This window comes from Antedon bifida, chromosome 8 (assembly GCF_963402885.1).
Source record: "Antedon bifida chromosome 8, ecAntBifi1.1, whole genome shotgun sequence".
NCBI lineage: Eukaryota > Metazoa > Echinodermata > Crinoidea > Comatulida > Antedonidae > Antedon > Antedon bifida.
Window position 1 is genome coordinate 20,523,186 of NC_136233.1, and position 24,339 is coordinate 20,547,524.

The 24,339-nt window shown below is 32.9% G+C and overlaps 1 protein-coding gene across 1 annotated transcript in view; it reads right to left on the reverse strand.

The window, feature by feature from the left end:
- Nucleotides 1-24,339, reverse strand: part of LOC144849744 (uncharacterized) — a 143,774-nt gene that overhangs the window by 94,260 nt on the left and 25,175 nt on the right. Inside the window, exon 5 of the mRNA XM_078706773.1 lies at nucleotides 23,925-24,149. Coding sequence (XP_078562899.1) covers nucleotides 23,925-24,149 — 225 coding nt within the window. The remainder of the gene's footprint in view (nucleotides 1-23,924; nucleotides 24,150-24,339) is intronic.

Here is a 24,339-nt window from a genome sequence, read left to right on the forward strand (position 1 = left end):
AGTTACAATACATTAATGTTTTATTTCCAACAAATTAACATACTGTAAGATATACATTTTTTATCCAGACAGACACCAGAAGTTTAGAACTTATCATCGATCGTTCTCTCCCATCATATTTTGATATTAATTTAAATATACGTTAATAATTTAGCACTGTCTTACATACATACCAAGCAATTTGACTTTTGCACTCGCATTCAACTGATTGGCAAATCTCTCCAGTTTCTTCCGTGTGCTTAATTTGGACTCTTTCTCCAAATAAAACACTAAATCCCATTTATTTGTAATGCCTTGTGAACTCAATTCGTAGTAGCCAACCAATTTATGAACATCACCCCCGCCTAATTCTTCCGTGATTTCATCCATAGCTTTATAGAAAGTTTTACGAAGAGAAGACAAACTTTTCCCACCATTATCATCATAGTCTTTACCAACTTTCTGTTTGTATTTAGTTACACTTGCTTTTGCGTCGGCGTTTTCTGTCACGTCTGCAATTTCTGACATAATTTTAACATTATTGTTTGTGATGATGCCACGAGTTTTAAGTTCATTAAACAAATCCATTCCTGAGTTGTTTTTATTAGACAATACACCAACCGGTAGATGATCATGCAATAGAAATCTCAATGTTCGTATTCTATCCCCAGAATAAGCATTACTGAAATGTTGACGAAAGTCTCTAAAGCTATCATCCATGTTCCCTCCTGCAAAATTAGAAAAGATATTCGTGTGATTTATTTAATATGTATATAATGTATTCAATATTGTATATAACAAGTACAACACGATAGCACACAGCTAAAAATGTTCAGTGTATTACAATAAAAAAAAAATGTTAAACATCTATAAAAATACAACTATATATTATTACAACACAACTTTGAAAAATACAATTACAATGTTAAATGGGAATAATAAAATATAATTATACTATAAATAAAAAATAATTGATTACTATTGATTATCTATTGAATAATTTAACATTTTATAGGTTGTCATATTGCACAATTAACGAGGCATTCCGTTTTTTAATCAGGTCATTACAACCATCAATTAAAATAGATGAGAACTTCAACTGATGATAAGTGATAACTGATTATAGTAGGATGGATATTCTGTGTTTTTGTTTGGTAACAAGTAGGCCTACTCATTACTCTTTGTTGTCGTGTCTTAGGAAAGATGTCTCAATAACATCATTATTTATCAAGATAATGCCGAATACCTCTTGAGGTCAGTCAGTGTGGATAAGGCAGTTGGCAATGATCCTATCAGTAATCATACTCTTAAACTTTGCTCTTCTACCTTATCTTTACACATTACCAATATTTTTAAACATTCAATTTCATCTGGCACTTTCCCTGACCAGTGGAAGACCGCAAACGAGTTTAATGAAAAAGCATGGAGGACGTCATTTTGTTCAAATTCATTTGTTTCATTAGAGCTATAACGTTAAAATAGACTATTCAGTTGTATTGCCATCATGCATATGTCTGCTTTTGGCCTTTTCTCAAAATGTGTGCTCAAAAAAGTGTGCGCAAAATGTAAACAATTTTAATTAGCAGCTTGTTTTTCTCCAGAACACCCTGTTTACCAGTGACATTATTTACGTCGATGAGAACTTCAAAGTTGGTAGCAGTAAGATAACCGGCGGATTGTATTAACTGAAACACCTCCATTGTGCTTTTAGCCTTCTTCTGTAGATCATTGAAAGGTCTTATCAGGTCTTTGCACAACATCTTCAGCTGGTCAAGTGAACCGTTTTCATCATACCAGTCTGACGTATTTACCAGCATTTGCTGAAATTCTGTTTCGAATGATCCTGTATTGTATAAATACATACATTTATTAAGTTGTTTATAAGCCCAATTAATTTTTTATATTGACGATGGCTAATTTTTATTATTAAAAAAAAGGAAAAAAGTCAAAGTTTTCGATCAAAACATATCTCATAATGCAACAGGCTTGTTTGGCTACTCTGTATGCATAATCATAAAACTTCCTCGCGATCTGTGTGAAAACACCTTCTCAACCGTGACGAGTTGTAAACAATCCTAATTAGCATCATGCATAATGCATACTCGTGGTTTAAAATCTTTGTTTACTTTCGCTCGCGACCATTTTCCAGACGAAATGTAATCAAATTAATTTACTTGTTAAGAGCCATTTAGACCAGGAGCCCAGAGGGATCAACTTAGCTGGAAAGTTAACCAATTTCTATGCATGTGGCAATTATCTACGTACATATCAATGTATGGAAATGACAGTCTGGCGCGTTTCTTTTGGTGGGTGTGGGTAGGAGGGACAATGTAAAGGGTAAAAAAAATGATCTAGATCAGCTAAAAAGTTAACCCCATGAAATATTTTGCAAATTGTTGGACATAGAGTGAAATATAAGGAATGGCCATTGCCAGACAATTTTAGTGGTGGGGGTGCCTGCCAGACCCCCATTTCTGGAGGGCCAAAAATGAGCTAGATCAGCTTAAAAGTTAACCCTCTAAAACTGGTGGGAAAATGTTCAATGTACTCATAACTATTATGAATGACCATTGCCAGACATTTTCAGTGGTGGATTGTGCCTGCCAGACCCCGTCAAACACCCCCACTCCTAAAAATGAGCTAGATCAGCTGAAAAGCTAACCTTTTAAAACATGCCGTAAAATGTTCAGCATGATCCCTAGTATAATAAATGACCATTGCCAGACATTTTAAGTGGTGGGTTGTGTCCGCCAGACCCCCATTAAACACCCCACTTCCAAAAATGAGCCAGATCAGCTGAAAAGCTAACCTTTTAAAACATGCTGTAAAATGTTCAGCATGATCCCTTCCCTAGTATAATCCTAATTTCATTTTCTTTGATGTATTCCAAAGTTATATCATAGCTAAACTGTATGTGTGATGAACGAGCCAGGGTGCAGTCTCTGTATGTTCTGTCATGGAGTTAAGATCTCAATGTTGTTTGGCCGTGTGTTTTTTTTATGTGCTGTGTCTGTGCTCAGTGAATAACAGTTTACTATGGGTAAGATAGATTAAGCTATTTTTCTGTGTATACATACAAATTTTCAAAATAAATTGAACTCTTTCCTTTTGATTCTCAAACATTTAAATTAATGCAGACCAATATTGGACACAGTGACTCAGTCCGTAGCATCATCCACATCCCAGATAGAAACCATAAAAAACAGTGTATCAATTATACATGTGTTTTAGTAATATTTTTTGATAGAAAATCGGCGTACGTAGTGTTACAAAACTGGATGTCTTAAACGTATTACCTTTGGCAACCTATTCTATTTAATAGTTTTTTTGTTCTTTTTACTTTGTATTTTGTTCTTTTTACTTTGTATATATCGGCCTCATGAGATGAGAATTCACGGCATACAGCAAACAATCCATATACTGTTAATGTTTCTCACAAGGTGTTACTTGGTACTATTGGTATCATAATTAACAATTTGCAAATGAAAAAAAACCAGGTATACAATTTTTTTTAAATATATAAATTTAAAAGATTGTTACAACTCATTCAATTCTGTCAGTGTATTGCAACAAATAATCTGAGAAGCCGTACTACATGAAGTAAAATTATGCCACTATTAATGATACATTGGATGTCGACGGCTTTACCAGAGCAATTAGGTTATTTCAATCGGTTTACAAACATAAATCTGGTCAATTTCCGATATACAGATTTAATGTAAAAGACGAACAAGTAGGTCTGTGTGCAGTCTTTCCACTGTGTACAACGTTTTGTTTTTTATGCATCGATGGAAAATATTTAAATACCTGCCTGTCAAAAAAGTTGGACACTTTAAAAATAAAAAGTAAGACTGAGATGGAATTAGAGTGCGCAAGATTATGTACCAGTATTCATAAATAAAATATAAATGATATAGTTCGATTGGTTGAAATAGCATCACATCACTAGCGTTCATTATAACGGAGTAAACGGTCAGTTATAAATGATAACCGACCGGTATGAAAAAAATCCAATTGGCAGGGTTCACTTTAATGTCAAATTATTCAAAACATATATTTAGTGTCAGTCTAATAAAACATTTTGTCCAAAAGTGGCTCATACTACCATTTATGGCTTTTTGAACTTTGACCTCATCTAGAGATATAATCAATAACTAGATTTAATCCGTCACTATGACGAATTATAGGTTATATGCATTGATTTAAATAAAGATAAATGATTTTTAAAAGATATATTGATTGATTGATTTTCTCAGAATCTTTAATAATTTATAATATATGATAGGATCTTGCTAATGCAAATACAAAAGCTGGTATCACAATCCCATCAAAGATCCCTCTGCGTAACCATTTGTTACATAATAATAAAGACATAAGTTACATTTTATCTAGATTTCATTATAAATGTGTATAATTTATACACTAAGAAATAAAATTGAACAAACAATACGGATATTAAAAAAAATCTTATTTCGTTTCATTTCCAAAAGTGAGACTCGATCTCGGATCTATATTAATTTTAAAATTTAGCATATTTTCACCATTTTGTTAACTTACACGTGCGTAGCCTGTCACTTTTGACGTGCTCGTATAACGCAATTTCGCGTTGAAAAGTGAATAAAATATAATGATATTATTAAAGAAAGATTGTACAACAGAAATCGGACAAAAATAGTGCATATTAATGTTTAACGCGCAGTGCGCGTGCAAAAATCTGCGCACTCATGGCAATTTTTTAAACGCTTAAAATTGCCTGAAACGTACTCTAATTTCATCGAAAATAAATTTTGAAAATTTTGACAATTTTAAGCGCGCGTACGCATGCGTTATATGCGCTACGCACGTCATTGTATTGCCATATGATGAAATATGACCTGAAATTTATGAGTGCTTGTGAAGATATGATTACAAATGTGATTTCGTTAAAACGTGCGTAGACCAGCGTAATTTTTGATTGCTCACCTTGAAAACATAACCATCGATTCCTGGCCATAAGGAATATACTCTGAAAAATTGACTTAGCTAGATGAAACTGATATCAAGATAATTGACGGACAAAATAGTGCTAAGGAAAGAATAAATAAACAAACAAAGATTGTGAATCAAGAGGTTATATGCATGATAAAGATCTAGAAAACTCAGATATCTGACTTTTCTAGATCTAGAAAACTCAGATATATCGGAGATCTGAGTTTTCTAGACACCCATTTTCGCTCAGGGCAATGTGCTTTGGGAACATATAATCCATCGAGAAAAAAACATTTTCCGAGGGGGATCTCAAATGTTGAGAAATAATAATTTCGGTTGGGTTTAATTCAAATTTCAAATTTAAGCTTACCATAAAAATGCATTGCAAAATGTATTATTTGATTTTAATCTAACAAGAGTAATAATTATGTTTTGATGCACAGGATTTGCACACTCTGACAGCATGCTAATACGAAATATCAAACACATAAAAATTTTAATGAAAATGAATATTCATTTAGTGTAAAAATTAAGCCCTTGTTATTTTAGAGATACCTCAATCGACATAGTTCTGAAGTAAATTACACATTTTGAAAATGTGGTGAAAGGTCAAAAGGTCAGGGTGAAAGGTTATAAGTTCAAACACCAATATGTCCTTAAATCTCGAAAACCACTGATCACAGTGAGGTAATTTTGGTCTCAAATTGATCAGAAGGTATACATTCATATTCAGTGTAATGTGGCATTTTAGTCAAAAATGATCAGAAATGTCATTTCTGACCTTTGACCCACATACCAGGGCATCTTCATACTGTATCTCTGTAAGTACTGGTCGTAGAAACTTAAATTTGGTATCAAATTGTTCGAAATATACATATTTACATTTTTAATAGAACATTGGTTCAAAGATGACCGGAAATACTATTTTTAATGTTTCAAACAAAAAACATATCTCTCCACAACTTATCCTATAGACATTCATTAATCTGGTCTAGTGTCTTGAGCCCAGTCTTGAGTAATTGGGGAAGACATTTTTAGGATTAAATAGAAAGATTTTGAAACATTGCTGTCACTAAATGTTATAATAATAATAGTTCATTATTATATAGCGCATAAACAAGCACTCAATGCGCTGAACATTATTACCGCGGTCATTTTTTGGATCAAACATACTCCCATAGTGCAGCTAGTAATCAGTGCAAAGTTGTGTCTTGATCTAACCCGGTACCCATTTTATACATCTGGGTGTGTCTTGTCTAAGGATACAAGCAATGCGGCGAAAGTTGGATTCGAACCACAATCTCATTATCAGTAATCCAAAGTCCAACACACTGCGCCACACGTAGAGTGTTCCTATATTGTATAGTACGTGCACAGTACTAAACAAAATTTAGATTATCATATTTATTGTTCATAAGGGTTTTTAAGTGGGATGAAGAGGGGATGTTTATTTGATACCCACTATCAAAATGTGATAAAATTGTATCAAAATGCTTGGTAAATTGTAGATTATGGCAGTCAATGAAGTGTGTTGTGATACAATATTGTGTAAATGTGCATGAGGCAGGGAATTTATTTGAGGAAGTTTAAATCGAGGGGGGCTTATTCGAATAAATATGTAGGTGACATTCAAAAATATTATGCAACAGTGTCATATAGAATGATGATTCATGTAAACAATGTAGTGGTATATCAAGTATCAAGTATGACATGTTTTTGTGGAGGTATGTTGTTCTGTAATGATATTTCCAGTCATCTTTTAACTAAGGTTCTTAGATTAAATGTAAATATGTATATTTTAAACAATTTGAGACTAATTTCAAGTTCTTACGACAAGCTTGTTTGTGGGTGGGGGCTCGCTGTAGATTAAGGGGGGGGGGGGGAAGATTTGCTGTGAAAGGGTGGTTCGTCTGAACCATAACATCCCCCCCCCCCCACTGACTACGGCCTGCGTCTATCAAACACCATGTGACCCACATTCGTCTTATCGAATAACAAGAATCTATTTAGGTGCGTTATAATATTTTATTACTGGACCTTTTAGTTAAATGGATTTATTACTGCAATAATATTAACAGCTTTTTTCCCTGAAGACATCTTGCTTCTACATCACTCCGTAGCGAGAAAAACATGTATTTAATTCTAAGTAAAATCACAGAGCTGTACCTCACTGTTTAAGGATATCTGATTGGGTAGTTACTGTTGTTATTCGAGGTAGGGGGCATTTATTTAAAATTTTTTTTTTATTTTTTTTTTTTTTCATTTATTTCATTTATTTCACTATCATCATCGCAGCCTTAGCTGAATTACAAAGATATTTACATTTTCTCAATATTAAAATTTGTATAAAAGTATAAAACCAATGATAATTATATATAAAAAAGGAGGCAATTTACACAAGAAATACAATACAGGAACATTCAACAAGTTTAGCATTAAAATATTAAAATAGAAAAAAAAAAACACCAAAAAGGACCAATAAGAATTGCATAGCTGTACTGGGTGATATATAATGATTATTCATTTAGAAGCGAGATAAGGTATGGTATTGCACTTTTTCTATATCTTTCAACTCTGCATTTGGGTTGTTGATACTTTACACGTCTTAGTTTCATGTTACTTACATTCTTCACTGGAAACCATTTTCCAAAATGAATACTTTTTGAACAATTCAGAGCAAACTTATAGCATAGATTACGCCTTCTATCAGATAAAGTATCTAAAGAAAGATCATTGAGTGCTTGGTCATAACATATGTAGTCATTACACAATATTATTCTGCAAGCCCTTTTTTGGACAGATTCTATCATATCACTTTGTTTCTTAGTGAGACTAGAATGCCATACTGGGACAGCATATTCAACACTTGGTCTTATGTAACTCTTAAATACATCTACAAGATCAAATTTCGGAAGATTGAACTTTCTTAATCTACACAATATATGCAGACGTCTGCTGGCTTTCAATACAATTTCTTTAACATTACGGTCCCATTTGAGGTTGGCTTGTATCCATAAACCTAGTAACTTAGTTTCATTAACGATTTCAATTGTAGCATTACCAATCAAAAGGGGTTCATGTTCATATTGATTTCTTTGAAAGTTAAAATACATAGTTTTACATTTAGTTGGGTTAAGTTTTAGTTTGTTTTCATTAGACCATACATTCAGTAAAGCAACATCATTCTGAATTGAGGAAATTTCATCCTTTTTTACTATCTGTCCTATGCACAAATCATCTACATATTTCCAAGTTTTACATGGCGAGTCTTGCATGGCATCATTAATTAGAGCAAGAAAGATCATAGGCCCAAGGAGTGTGCCTTGAGGGACGCCACATGTTAGATTAACACTCATTGATAATGTGGATTTATAGCGTACTTGTTGGGTTCTGTTTGACAAAAAGCTAATTAACCACGGTACAATTTCAGGTCTACAGCCAAGTGTTACTAATTTAGAAACTGCTATTGTGTGGTCAACACAATCGAATGCTTTACTAAAGTCAGTTAAAACTAACTGACCAACAGATTTGGGAATGTTACTACCTTCATAGAACACATTTAGTAGATCAACCAAATTATGGGTTGTAGAAAAGTGTTTACGGCAACCATATTGGTTGTTATCAAGATTTTTCTCGATATCTGTTAAGAGCCATTTTTTAATGAAGCCCTCAGCTACCTTAGCTAGGATACATGTAAGCGAGATTGGTCGAAATTTGTCAACCCTAGTACAACCATTTTCTTTGGGAACAGGAGTAACAATAGCATCCTTCCACATAGTTGGGACATGACCCTCACTGAGGGAGGCATTTAAGATATTAGTCATAGGGATGCTTAGTTCGCATGCAAAATCTCTTATTAGTCTGTTAGGCACATTATCAGGGCCCGGGGACTTATTTACTTTAACTTTTCTTAATTGATTGTACATTTCCCATTCTTTTACATTAGGGGGTTTATTGGCAGGTAAATACGTAGGAAGCTTACATAAATCAATACTAGGTCTGCTTTGGGAAGTTATAGCAAAATGGTTGTTTACAAAATTACTTATACCATGATAGTCATCCTGCGGCATATCCTCTACACTAATAAGTGGTTGGGGTTTAGTTTTATTAGCTAACATCTGCACGCCTTGGTGCCATTTATGGGGATTAGTGGCTTTTAAGTTTAATAAACGCTCATTGTAAAAGTTCATTTTGTCTTTCTTGATCACTTTTTGTACCATATTCCTATAGAATTTCCATTGCAGCGATTTACCATGATTAGTAAAAGCGTGTTGACGTTTCATTATAAGATCCTTTGCTTGTTGCGAAATCCATGGCTTATCAGTTGGATGTATCTTAATGGATTTAACCGGGAAGAAAGTGTTGATAGCAGAAGTCAATGACAAATAAAATGATTGCGTTTTCTGTTCAGTATTACTCGCGTTAATAACCTCGTTCCAGTCATGGGTAGTTATCCAACGGCCAAATTCTTCAACACTTCTCGCTTTCATTGGTCTGATTACACGCTTTTCGATTTTGTTGCTATTCGTCCTTGTAGTTGCTGACAACAGAACACAATTATGATCGCTAGCACCCATCGGCGACACAATTCGGGGATTGCAATAATACTGCTTCAGATTGGTGGCTATAATATCTAGTATTGCATCCCCTCGCGTTGGTTCTTTCACAATTTGTTTTAGGTTATGTGCACGGCATAGTGGGGCTAGGTCAGTTCTGTTCAGGTCCCCCATAATAATGAAGCCAGCGTCTGGGTGTTTAAGTTTAAGACTGTCAAGAGATTTAATAATATGATCCAAAAGCAGTTGTTGGTCAGAAGAATTAGGTGGAATATATATTCCACAAACTATAATAGAGGATACAGCTCTGGGGAGCCTCTTCGGTCTTATAAAAACCCAAACACACTCTAGCTCTTCGGGTACTACTATTTCAGGTATTCTTCGCGACAGAAATTCAGAATTAACATATACGGCCACTCCACCACCCTTCTTATGCGTTCTATGATAGGTATAAATATTGAAGTTGTTAATCATCAGTGCATCATCTGTTATTTGCGGTGTTTGCCAAGTCTCTGTGACAACTGCTAAATCAATACAATTTTGAAGTAGAAGGGTTTCTAGTTCGTCCACACGGTAGATTAAAGAACGCGGGTTAGTCAGGAAAATCGATGGGAGTGATGGCTGTAACTTTGTATAGTTGACTTTACGAAGTGAATTAGGGAATAAACTACTTAGAAAACGCCCTCGCTTGTTGTCTATATAATCAGAAGCACGTGTAACAGTGATAATAGTGGGAATTTTTCTGCGTATATTTACACCACCTCTTCTACCTCTACTTTTACGATAGATGCCAAGATTATTCAGCTTAGTGAGGGTTCCCTTAGGTAGGTATTGCACCTTATTACGACGTTTAATGAAGGCTGATCCAATATAAAATAGCTCATGTCTGGAATAACGAGTCATTTTGGCTTGCTCAGTGGCTTGTGTATCATTCCAAGATAAGAATTAAATCCCTTTTCGTTAAAATTTGAGAACTTATCTCACCCCAACAACAGCAGTACAGATACAATGTTAAAAAGGGAAATTATCTCAATCCAACACCAACAGTACAGTTAAAATGTTAAAAAGTGGTTCCACATCAAAACATGAAAAGAAAAAGTACTTGCACAAAGTTAACATAAGATCACAAACACATAAAGATCATCATGCTACAGTCGCCCAATACTTCTGAAACCGCCAATTCTGTCGGTTGGTCTGGGCCTAGGCTAGGCTGCCCACTCGGCTTGCCAGAATTCTCCGCCGACAACCGTCCGACGATGGGTCGCGGCGAGCCCAGCCAGTATCCTGGTTATAGTTTCAGTTGTGGGCTTAGCAAGTTAATGTTCAGATTGCAATTTATAAGCATAACATGTAGCATTCAATCCACAGTACAATGCACAAATTTTACTACTAAAGCAACAGATGTCCACAAAACAACAAAAAACCAGTCACAAAAGAGGAATTCCAGAGCCAAAAAACTGTAAACTAATTAAGAATGGCGACAGCTATAAAGCGCCCTCTTGTTCAAAATGATGTTCTATGGGCAGAGTTTATTCAAGGGGCGTGTTTATTCAAAGCGGGGAATTTATTCAAACAAATATGGTACATTAGGATGACTACAAATAACTATAATAATCATGGTGAGTTTATAAATCGAAATTACCAACAATTAATACGTGATCATCTTTAAGCCAATCTCCTTTAGACGAATTGTAAATAAAATGTAAACATTACCTTCCTTAACTGTTAACTGTGTAGTGTCTTTCAGTATTTGTTCTCCATCAACTGGCTTCACTTCACATTGATACTTGCCAGCATCACCAAGTACAACATTTTTTATCATCAAAGACAGAATGCTATTTTGGCCACTTGTTACTTCAAATCTGCCATCTTTGTCACAATCCTTAATCTCTGTCTTGCCATCTTCCTTAATCTTCTTCCACTTGTAACCTGTTAATGGCATATCTGCTGGTCCATATCTGCACTTCATTTTAACATTACTGATTCCTTCTTCTGTTGAGTACTTTGGATTTTCCATCTTAATCCCTTCAAACATATAAATTTACATCTTTTGAATTACACAATTGATAGAATTTGTTTCTTAAATATATTAATCTTTCTTTTTTTAAAGTAAAGATTGTCATAGATGTTGAATTGGCCCATTAACTTTTAAAATTATAAATAAAATAAAAATTACATCTTTTAACTGTCAGTTGTGTAGTATCTTGCTTTTTAAAAATGTTAATCTTACCTTTTAAAATAACAATTGTTATTTAGATTTTGTATTGGGCCATTAACTTTTTATTATGATAAATAAAATAAAAATTACATTTTTTAACTGTCAGTTGTGTAGTATCTTTCAGCTTCTTTTCTCCACCAACTGGCTTCACTTCACATTGATACTTGCCAGCATCACCAAGTACAACATTTTTTATCATCAAAGACAGAATGCTATTTTGGCCACTTGTTACTTCAAATCTGCCATCTTTGTCACAATCCTTAATCTCTGTCTTGCCATCTTCCTTAATCTTCTTCCACTTGTAACCTGTTAATGGCATATCTGCTGGTCCATATCTGCACTCCATTTTAACATTACTGATTCCTTCTTCTGTTGAGTACTTTGGATTTTCCATCTTAATCCCTTCAAACATATAAATTTACATATTTTGAATTCACAAATTTTGATAGAATTTGCTTCTTAAAAATGTTAATCTTACTTTTTAAAATAACGATTGTTATTTAGATTTTGTATTGGGCAATTAACTTTTAAAATTATGAATAAAACATAAACATTACATTTTCCAACTGTCAGTTGTGTAGTATCTTTCAGTATGTGTTCTCCATCAACTGGCTTCACTTCACATTGATACTTGCCAGCATCTTTAAGTTTAACATTGTTTATCTTCAAAGACAGAATGCTATTTTGGTAACTTGTTACTTCAAATCTAGAATCTTTAGAACAATCCTCAATCTCTGTTGTGCCATCTTCCTTAATCTTCTTCCACTTGTAAGCTGTTAATGGCATATCTGCTGGTCCATAGCTGCACTCCATTTTAACATTACTGATTCCTTCTTCTGTTGAGTACATTTGCTTTTCCATCTTAATCCCTTCAAACAAATAAATTTACATATTTTGAATTCACAAATTTTTGTAGAATTTGCTTCTTAAAAATGTTAATCTTATTTTTTATAAAGATTGTCATTTAGATGTTGAATTGGGCCATTAACTTTTAAAATTATAAATAAAACAAAAATTACATCTTTTAACGGTCAGTTGTGTAGTATCTTTCAGTATTTGTTCTCCATCAACTAGCTTCACTTCACATTGATACTTGCCAGCATCACCAAGTACAACTTCATTTATCGTCAAAGACAGAATGCTATTTTGGTTACATGTTACTTCAAATCTAGAATCTTGAGAACAATCCTCAATTTCTGTTGTGCCATCTTCCTTAATCTTCTTCCACTTGTAACCCATTAATGGCATATCTGATGGTTCATAGCTGCACTTCATTTTAACATTACTGATTCCTTCTTCTGTTGAGTACTTTGGATTTTCCATCTTAATCCCTTCAAACATATAAATTTACATCTTTTGAATTACACAATTGATAGAATTTGTTTCTTAAATATATTAATCTTTCTTTTTTTAAAGTAAAGATTGTCATAGATGTTGAATTGGCCCATTAACTTTTAAAATTATAAATAAAATAAAAATTACATCTTTTAACTGTCAGTTGTGTAGTATCCTTCAGTATTTGTTCTCCTTCAACTGGCTTCACTTCACATTGATACTTGCCAGCATCTTTAAGTTTAACATTTTTTATCTTCAAAGACAGAATGCTATTTTGATTACATGTTACTTCAAATCTAGAATCTTTGGAACAATCCTCAATCTCTGTTGTGCCATCTTCCTTAATCTTCTTCATTTTAACATTACTGATTCCTTCTTCTGTTGAGTACACAGGATGTTCCATCTTAATCCCTTGAAACATATAAATTTACATCTTTTGAATTACACAATTGATAGAATTTGTTTCTTAAATATGTTAATCTTACTTTTTTTAAAGTAAAGATTGTCATAGATGTTGAATTGGGCCATTAACTTTTAAAATTATAAATAAAACATAAAATTACATTTTATTAGCTCTGTAGTATCTTCCAGCTTCTTTTCTCCATCAACTTCACATTGATATATCCCAACATCACTGTGACTTGTTACTTCAAATCTGCAATCTTTGTCACAATCCTCAATCTTTGTTGTGCCATCTTCCTTAATCTTCTTCCACTTGTAACCTGTTAATGACATATGTGATGGTCCATATCTGCACTTCATTTCAACATTACTGATACCATGGTATATTGAGTACTTTGGATTTTCCATCTCAATCCCTGAATATATATAAAAAAAAAATAATAATAAAAACAAATAGCACCTTTTTGCACTAAGATAATTAAATAAATAAATACAAAACAAAATAGCCTGACCTGAGAAAAAAACATAAATAAATAATAAGGATAACAATAAATTGAAATATCTTTGAGATTAAACTGTGAAACTGTTTCTATCGCTAGAAAAAATCTTAAAATTCACTTAAATGTTGAATGTATTTTAAAATGTAACTTCATTTTATGATCTAAATACTGTTTTATTCAAATAAATGCCCTGGGGAGTTTATTCGGGAAGGCGTTTATTTTTTGGGTGTAATATGGTAACATGTATAATCAAATAAATTATATCAATCAATCAAGCGCCATAAGCACCTTTGGTGGCGAAGTGCGCTCTAGAAATTTGCATTATTATATTATTATTATCTACAACTCATTAGCTTTCATAAATGGTGGGTCACCATGCGCAAAAATGCATGTGCGTAACAGAACGAAAATTGAAATGTTGAAATGCAAAAATATTCTGAAACATACAGAAATTTGAATGATATTAAAACTTTAAATGCGTGTGTGCGCGTAACTTTTTATGAAACACGCCATGTTTACTCCACAGAAAGTTGACCCTTGATATGAATTCAATTTTTACCAAGTGTTTTAATAAAATATGACTTTTGGTTTTCAATCAATCAAGCAAATTTGACCTTAGTGAGCGTAGTCCGCCACGGTGCGGATAACAGTGCTTTTTTTTGCACCGTACAGTAATGTTAAATGTAAGCTGTATACCTGCATTGGTTGGAGTTTGTTACCTTATCCTGATATTTAAAGGAAATCCAGAGAGGTTTTCTACACAATTTGCTAGGCCCATTACTTACTCATGCACAGAATTGTTGCACCTGTGAATGAGCGATAGAGTAGGCTGCAGACCAATTGACTTTAAACAGTACCCATGTGATATCAAGACTGGTAAAGCCAAACGGACTGGACTGCTGGTATAAGGAAACGGCTAAGGAGACGCAAGTATAAATTACTAATGCCTTCTATAATTTTAGCCAATGTTAGATCTTTAGACAATAAAATGGAGGAGCTTCGCAGTTGTACTAGGTTCTTAAATGAATTCAGAGAGGCCAGCTTGCTATGCTTCACAGAAACATGGCTTGCCGCCAGCATTCCTGATAACGCAGTTAATATTCCTAACTTTACACTGAAAGAGTACAGTAACTTTTGCATCAACCTATTAGTGCCAAAAAAATATGTATGCCACTACCCTAATGATAAAGCATGGGCGTCACATGAACTGAAATTATTACTAGAGGAAAGAGAAACGCGTTTCGTGAAAAGAATAATGAATTACTGGTAAAGTGGAAACAAAAAGAAATTGATCAGCAAATTAAACTGGACAAACGGAGACACCGACAGAAAGTACAGGAAAAATTTAAAAGTAATGACTGTAGAGACGCATGGAAAGGTCTGGAGAAAATAACGGTTTGAATTAAAGAATAACAAAATCTAAGCTACCCACGCATTTGTTAACAAACTAAATGATTTTTACTCCAGATTTGATAACACTGACTTTAGTAATGAAATGAATAATCTTAAAACTTTTTTAAATAATTATAAAAAGGGGTGTGAGGAAATTAATATATCTGAAAATGTAGTTCGTAGGGTATTTAAGCAACCTAAAGTTAACAAACCATCTGGTCCAGATCATGTCCCCAACAAAGTCCTTAAATACTGTTGTGACAAACTGGCTGCAATTTTTTGTCAAATTTCCAATTGTCAATAAATGAAGGGGTTGTTCCTAAACTATGTCTACCGCCCTGTTGCATTAACTAGCACAGTTATGAAGTTTTCCTGCAGTTCCTAAATTGTTCGCATAGTATAATGTCATTTAACACTTTCACCGCCAGGCATTCAATAAAGGAAGTACCCCTCACCGCCAGCCTTTTTAACTAATTTAACCTGTTTTACCTGTTTAGCTCATAGCAAAGGTGTTTGTAATCAGAAAGACATGTAATATACACTCAAATAATGAGATAGGAATAAGCTTTCCTATGGTACCAAACACTTTATTGAAATAAAACTGTAATACCACATAACTGTACAAAGAACTTGACTCACTTTTAGCACTTTAGGCTCAATCAGAGAACAAAGCAGAGATAATGAGGATTTTAGTCTGGACTGCACTGTCTGTCAGTGTCACTGACTGACACATACGATTCTCAACCTATTCTACAAACTAGCCTAGGCCTAGCTAGCTAAATCATCTTCAATTATTTTTTTACAGTTCATAAATCAGATTTAGGTAAAAATATACATACATCATCTTGGGATAATAAATACTCATTTTCAGAGTCAGATTTGGCAAGTATTTCTGCAATTGCTTCATCCGCAGTAAGCACATTATGTTGTTTACGGATCATAGGACGCGATGTAGGCCAGCTTGGGTCAATGTCACTCAGGGTTAATAAAGTATCAAAATATTTGCGGTACAGATCAATTTGGATGTTGAAATTTCTATAGGCGGTATACCTGCTCTAACAAATTGTGCAATGAAAAGCCAAAGATGGAAATTTCCGTCTGGCGCTGGGCATAGAAAGACGGAGATTTTCGTCTTTGGCGGTGACATATTGTTACCTTGGAATCACAATTAAGCTGGAATGCACATACTGAAAAAATGGCCAGCAAGGCAACATAAAGCTAAAAAGTGTGTTTTTTGATAAATCCATTATGCTATTATTTTATAGGTCAGTCACCCAGAGTATACTTAATTTTTGTTTAATCTGCACTTTTGGGAATTTTAGTAAAGAAAATAAAAATTAGTTTGAGAAAGTAAGATGCTTAGCTGAACGATGTATTAGCTGTAATATTACCACAACAAACACTCTGTATGAAGAGAATGTTAGGAAAAAAATAAATGCAATTATGTTGGACGAATCCCATCCACTACATAGTAAATATATATTTATGCATTCTGGTCTTAGGTTACGATTATATAATCAGTGTGCAATAATATAATGTTAATTTTAATATTCAGTAATAATTAATAGTAATATATATATTACATAGCCTATGTAAATACGTGAACGCGATTGGTTGAAACTGCATCACATGACTACCGCTGCGAGGATCGTAAATCGTATATATCCTTGAGTACGATGATATTGACTGAGTAATTTTCGCATAATTATCGTGTCCCTGTCATTAAACATAAAAAATCCAGCAAATTCTCGAGTACGATGATATTGACTGTGTAATTTTCGTGTGGCAATACTTGCGTTTGGCGATAAATAATAATAATAATAATAAGTCATCTACTGGGTCTTGAACTTGCGATGAAATTGTCACTCCATCACAAGACAACGCTGCATGCGCTGCGCCACAGAACATGCTTGAATAAATTAATCAACTAAACTATTTAAACTATGCATACATAGCGCCCTCATTTGTTATTAGTCTTCCCTAGATGTGATGAAAGACCGTTTGTGATTGGTTAATACTCGCAGTAGTAACCGGTACACTCGCGATGCAGCGAACATCCGGTGATTCGGCTCGAAGAAGACAAATTATTATTTATTCGGCCTACCTGATAATAATATTATTATTAATGTAGGCTTATTGATGGAAATTCTTCTGTTATTATTTAAACAACCTAGGCTAGTGAATATTTTAATTTTATTGCCAAGGAATCATTAGTAATGATCTGTATATTATTCATCGCAAGGTAAGGTGTCTAGGCAGCTTGTTTACATACAATACAAAAAGAAGGCCTAGCCTAGCTCCCCAACCCAGCAGATATTCTACTTGTTGTAATATAACAGATATCGCCTTTTATATCGGTAAAATATAAGATTTTACAACCCCTTGGGAATGGTATTTTGTTCGATGGAATATATTTCCATTAGCGCTTCGCTATTCACATCGAACAAAATATCATTTCCTCGGGGATGTCAAATCTTATATTTAACCTCTAAGCAGGCAATATCTGTATATTAAATATATACAGTATTATAAAAAACTTTTATTGAATAATATTCCAGTTCACCTATTTTAAGTACATGTTTTCTTTTTATATATTTATATTTGTAATTTTTATATGTATTTTTGTATGTGTACGCCATTTGGAAAAAGACTTTCCAACATTTTTTATAATGGACCAATAAATATTATCTTTTGTCTAAATTAGTACATATTGCTCTTCAAAAATGTTAATTCTAATTGAGTTCCACTTTGAATGCTATTGTTCACTACCACAAAGATTTTTTTTTTGTACATAAGAACATTTTTTTTTGTACACATGAACATGCATTCCAACCATCAGGCCTATCACCATTAGATATCACTTTTCCATTAGGAGAACTATAGCACCAAACAGCTTGTGATGTGTAATTAACCAATCAATTTGCAAGGATACACTTTAGGTGTGTTATAATAATATACAAATATTGCCATTGAAAGGTGATATAACAATTGAAATCCCAGAGGGAACGATATTTTTCCTGCGGAACTATATTTTCCCAATTATACAATATTTAATTCACTAAAACTCACAATAAACAGTCATATTGTTGACACCTGGATACTGCTGTCTACTGCCCTCTATACTGCAGTTGTACTTCCCTGAATCAGATTTCTTAGGCTTTGGAAATTTTAGGTTGATTCTTCCTCTACCGTTTGTAGACACTAAAACAAAAGTACAAAATAAACATTTTAGCTCAAAGTTAAATAAATAATTTGATGCATTTTGTTTCTATGCAACAGATTACTAATTCACTAAATGCATATTGCTATACACTTTATATACTATATGCCATGGAGACCTCCATGATTATGCTTACTGATCAACATACAGTACCCTGTACATTTATAAGCAAGCAGAAAGCAACGGATAATAAACTAATACAGTAATGAACGTTTATGAGTTGATTGTTTTATTAAACAAGGTTATTTAAAAAGGCAGCACTTTAATTTTGGAAGAGGAGAATCGACGGAGTCCACTACACTAAATGGTTGGTTAGATCCACGAATCTCAGCCTCTATTTTCCAAATGTTTACAAAAAGCTGGACGTCCATAGTACAATTTTAAACTTTTCCAGCTGGTAGCGATGGTCTTGATACAGAAAACAACACATGTAATGTATGTAATACTGTACTTTGTCTAATAAATCAACATTTATTATAAAAGTAATAGCATTGCATTAAGCCATAGTTGTAAGCAAAATATGTGTATCTTATCGAAAAACAATATACCTTTCATTCAAGTCGTTTGCTATAAACAAACAAAAAATTTAACAATACATAGTACAGTCTTAAAACAGGTATAGGACTATGATAATGTTATTAGACTTTAAAATTAAACCCTATATAATATAATATAAACCTTTGTATCAGCGCCACACAGTACACACACTGTGAATTGGAATAATAAAATATAAACTAAAAAAAATACAATCAATCACAAAAAATGACATGTCATAGTTTAGTATTGCATTTTAGTTCAGGTATAACAATTTAAAAGCTTTCCTATGTTAAAACAAATTCTTACTGTAGTTATGTCTAATACATAGGAAAATTCAATTGTACTTCTATCTAATAATAGTAAAATAATTGGCTCAATAAAATACAGTTTTCCCCAGGGGCAGATCCAGCGCGTCGCATATTATGGCGCTCTAAGAAAAACAAATAGATGGATTTTTTATAACAATATAAAAAGTACTTATTATAGCGCTCTTTACCTCTTTAAGTCTTACTCATTATTGGAAGGGTAAATATGAAAAACTGATGTGTTGTAACGAATGACACTAAGAAAAGGTTGTCAAATGACGAATTTACTTTTTTGGGCCAGGCTCTGCCAGGATGGATCTGCCACTGTTCCCTCATTAAATTGAAAATGTTTATAAAAAAACACATTAAAAAATATAGTACACTCAAATAAGCCAAAAGTAAACACACAAGAATTTGTACTTTTATACTTTGGAATGCATTTTGATAGAATCTTGACATTTAAAGTATAAAGAATAATGTCAAAGTTTACCTTGTTCTTCTTGGTGTTTTGTTAAAGGGCTGGTTTCACAATCATCAGAACTTGACTGAAAAAAAGGCAATTAAGAGACAACATTTGTATTAAAGAATAGTGTTTTCAAATAATGCAAACACTTTCACAAATTCTATGTGCAGTTCTTTCTTACTGGAGTTTAAGGCATGATGTTTTTAAGAAGTAAAAGTAAAGTAAAATCATTGACTATACTAATTCAATAAGCTTCAATTAAACAACTATAAAGAATTGGAGACTACAGAAGTTACATCCAAAAATAACAAAACTGGATATTGGCATATTTACTTTTAATGTGAAACCCAACTTTAGTTGTCTAAACCATAGGAAAATTGTACTTCTAATAATAGTAAAATAATTTACTTTTATTGTGAAACCCAACTAAATCACAAAACTAACTATCAGCATGTCTTGTTTACTGTATATTGTGGACCTGAAATGGATTTTTGATTTTTTTCATTTTACAATGATGATGGTTCTATTAGGTGTTACTAAGAGGTATATTCTTACAAAATACAAATCCCTGTATACAAAATGCTGTTTTATGAAATTTTTGATAACTTTTGAAATCTATGGAATAAATTTTTTTAAATGCATGTACTATTGCAAAAATGTATTTACATTTTTTTCCGATAACTGTAATATTTATAGAGTAAATGACGATTTAAAATCTCCAAATCAACAGGTTTTTCTGGCAATACTGACATAAGCCTAGTAACATTTTCCGTGATACAGAGCTGTGTGCAGTGATGCGTATCCATATTTTTCTGTTCCTGTATTTTTATGCATTGTTCGTAGTTTATACTTCTAAAATGTTCGATTTTAGTATAGCAGAATTAGACATATAGTAATACAAGATGATAATTTATTTGTCATGAATCAGGCAGTTCAAAAACGAATTTGATTCACATTTTACTTTGGCTAGAGGCCTACACACAATTACATATGATCAGCAAGTTAATATCGCTTTTGCTGCATGAAACGGAGCCTCGCGAGTATGGGTGGTGGATCAACTAGTCTATATAGTTGGTACGTACGGCCTAGGAAATTGTAGGGCAATATAATAATCCTGGCATTTCAACAGCATTTGGTATTGAATGAATTATTAGCAGCAACGTTTCACGCACCTTCCCCAGCCGTTGATCATTCACCGCGTGGAATAGTAGGCCTAGCTATGCTCCAGTTTCTATTTAAATAAAAAATTTTAATGGCAGGAGTATTTTTCGCTAACTTACCAAGGTATCTTACTATTTCATTTTTTCAAAAAATGTTGTTTTTATTTCTGAAATGTGTTACTTGGATACATTCAAATAACCATTGTGAAGTTCTTAAAATCGAAAATCCATTTCAGGTTCACATTTTAAATCATAAATTAACATTATAGCCAACCTGTGGTTGTGCATCAGTTTCTGCAGCCTGGTTAGGTAAATTTGATTCAAGAAGAGGAACAGCTGTACCATCATGTTCTTCGCCTTCACTTCTGTAGTTAACACAATCAAATGTTTCTTTTAACTTTTGGTCATTGATATACCACCACATTTATATCATCAATTCAATGTTTAATTACAAGTGTCATGTACTCAATTATGATAATCAAAATACAGTATGCAAATATAAAACTCACCTGCTTGCATTCGGTTGGTCTTCATTGCGGTTTTCAACTATGAAATAAAAATGATTTGATTAAAATTGAATAATTATCTCATACTAGCAGTTAGCACGGTCTTTTTCTGCCTTAATATCTGATTATATACTAATTCGTATGAGAGGAGTAAGTATAAAAGCGCACTTTTCCCTGATAAAAGTCCTTTTTTTTTAGCCTATCGTGTGCGGCTCATCAAGAAACATGAGTGTGCCAAATGTAAGCATGTTCCATTCAATGACCAATTTAGTAGCATTAATATATAGATACTGAATGTATGTACAGACTACAGTAAATATTAACTTTTCTTACAGTAAAACTTTATATAGCAATCACTAAACATAAAATGTATTAGACTGATAAAATTATAATCTAAAAATAACTTACATGATTTGTCACAGTATTCAATACAAAAAAATCCACAAAAGTAAATACAGCAATGACAGACAAACTGACAGACTGTTTTACAACTACTGAATTGCTGTTGATTTGAACCAAGCACCTTGTTGTCTTTCTTTATTTCAAAAGTCTTGAACTTTGCAATACTTGGACGGTATTTCCAACTCATTATAATTGGTTCACCACCTTCAACTGTCACTGTATCAATATCTGTATTGCTCCACTCAATATTCTTGCAATACATAAAATCTAAAATAAACAATTTAGCTACGGTAAAAAATATTCATCTACTATGTTGTAAAATTACAAAACATGCAATAGCATTTAGGTAATAATGTTTATAAAAGAAACCTAATAATTATTCATATTAAAAATTGTACTAAGAATTAACAACAAAAATCCTAATGTTGAGGAAGCACACTAAAACCAGTGTTGGAATTTTAAAAATGTATACAGAACTTGCGTTTACAAAACCTCAACAATCATTGATTGTTTGATCATTATCAAATATCACTTTACCATTCGGTAGGATACACTCATGTGTGTGTTATAATTACTGTAGGTAAATTATAATATCTATAAAATTGTTAAATATTTATGAAAATGTTAAGGCTAACTAACATACAAATGTTTCTTGGTAACTTGTTGCCAATGCCAAATGTCGCTTTTGATATACATATTTATTTTTTTTAAAATATATATGACTAAATTTTGAAATTAAAATAAACATATTAATTGTAATTGGGTTCTGACTGCTCTAGAAGTACTTACACCATCAGCTTCTTTTTTAAATTTATTTTTTGTTCTATGTATGCCTCTGTGTCTTCTTCATGATATATTTATAAATTTTTCTATTCTATTTTTAAATGTGCCTGTGAGAATTCTAATTAAAAAAATAATTAGAAATAAAGAATAAAAATATGCCATTCAAATAAGGAATTTAAGTTCAGTAAAATCAGGAATATATTTTACTTACAAACAAGAAGCGGTATCCACACAATAAACAAAAGGCAAAAAACCACCACCACAATCAAAATAACATATGAATCTGCTGGAATAGCTGTAAAAAAATGTCTTCAATTAATTAAAAAATAAACAAACTACTGCCACCAACCACAATCAGAATAATGTATGATGATTCTAAATCTTCTGGAATAGCTGTAAAAAGTTCTTTTTACAAAATGTATTGCATAACAGCAATAAAAATTGTCATTGTATAGATGGGGCGGTAAAAAAATTAAATAAAAAGTACTTTTAAATAGGTGTACTGTGAATGGCCAGTTAAATATTAGGAAAAATCACACATGCGCAGTACAAAATCTCAGAATAAAAGAACAGACTGTTCCTTATGGAACGCCTCCTCTGCCTTCAGTTCACATTTATCATGCAGTACACACCAATCGTCATGCAGTACATACCAATCGTCATGCAGTACACACCAATGGTCATGCAGTACACACCAATCGTCATGCAGTACACACCAAACGTCATGCAGTACACACCAATCGTCATGCAGTACACACCAAACGTCATGCAGTACACACCAAACATCATGCAGTACACACCAATCGTCATGCAGTACACACCAAACGTCATGCAGTACACACCAATCGTCATGCAGTGCACACCAATCGTCATGCAGTACACACCAATGGTCATGCAGTACACACCAATCGTGATGCAGTACACACCAATCGTCATGCAGTCAAATATTGCATAATTTATACTGCCACCTATCAACAAAATCGAATATCTGGTTGCCATTTTCACAAAATTATTAATACTTTAGTCTGCTAATAGCAGTAGACTTGTCCAAGTCCCTATAGTCTTTTTTATGTAGTGTTATTTACAAGCGCCACCAACATGTCAATTTTTGTAATCTTTTACAAATATTAAGCCTGAATCACCGTCTAGAACCTAGACTAATATAAGTTAAGCTACTTATAATAATTTAGTATATTACCTTCCTTACACTTCTCCATTGTTGTTGTTTTATTAAGCTTTCCATTTTCTGCATAACATGTGAAATCTGATTGACATATCTCATCAGTAATTTCTATAGTTGCTGTATTGTTTCCTTCCTTAACCTCTTCTCCATCTTTTAATATCTGTACTAATGATGGCTTGGGATGGCCCTCTGCTGTACACGTTGCAATACCATCTTCAGATGTAAAAGTAACAGTGATATCTAATAGAAACAACAATTATTTACAAAAATAGTAAGCAGGTAAAATAAAGAAAAGAATCGTGTCATACTCATATTTCACATAAAAGAAGTATAACATTGTTGATGTACTGTTGTTATTCATTTATAAGTAGTTGTATTTATATTAAATAATTGTAGGCCTATCATAATTAGAAAAAAAGATTTAGTGTAA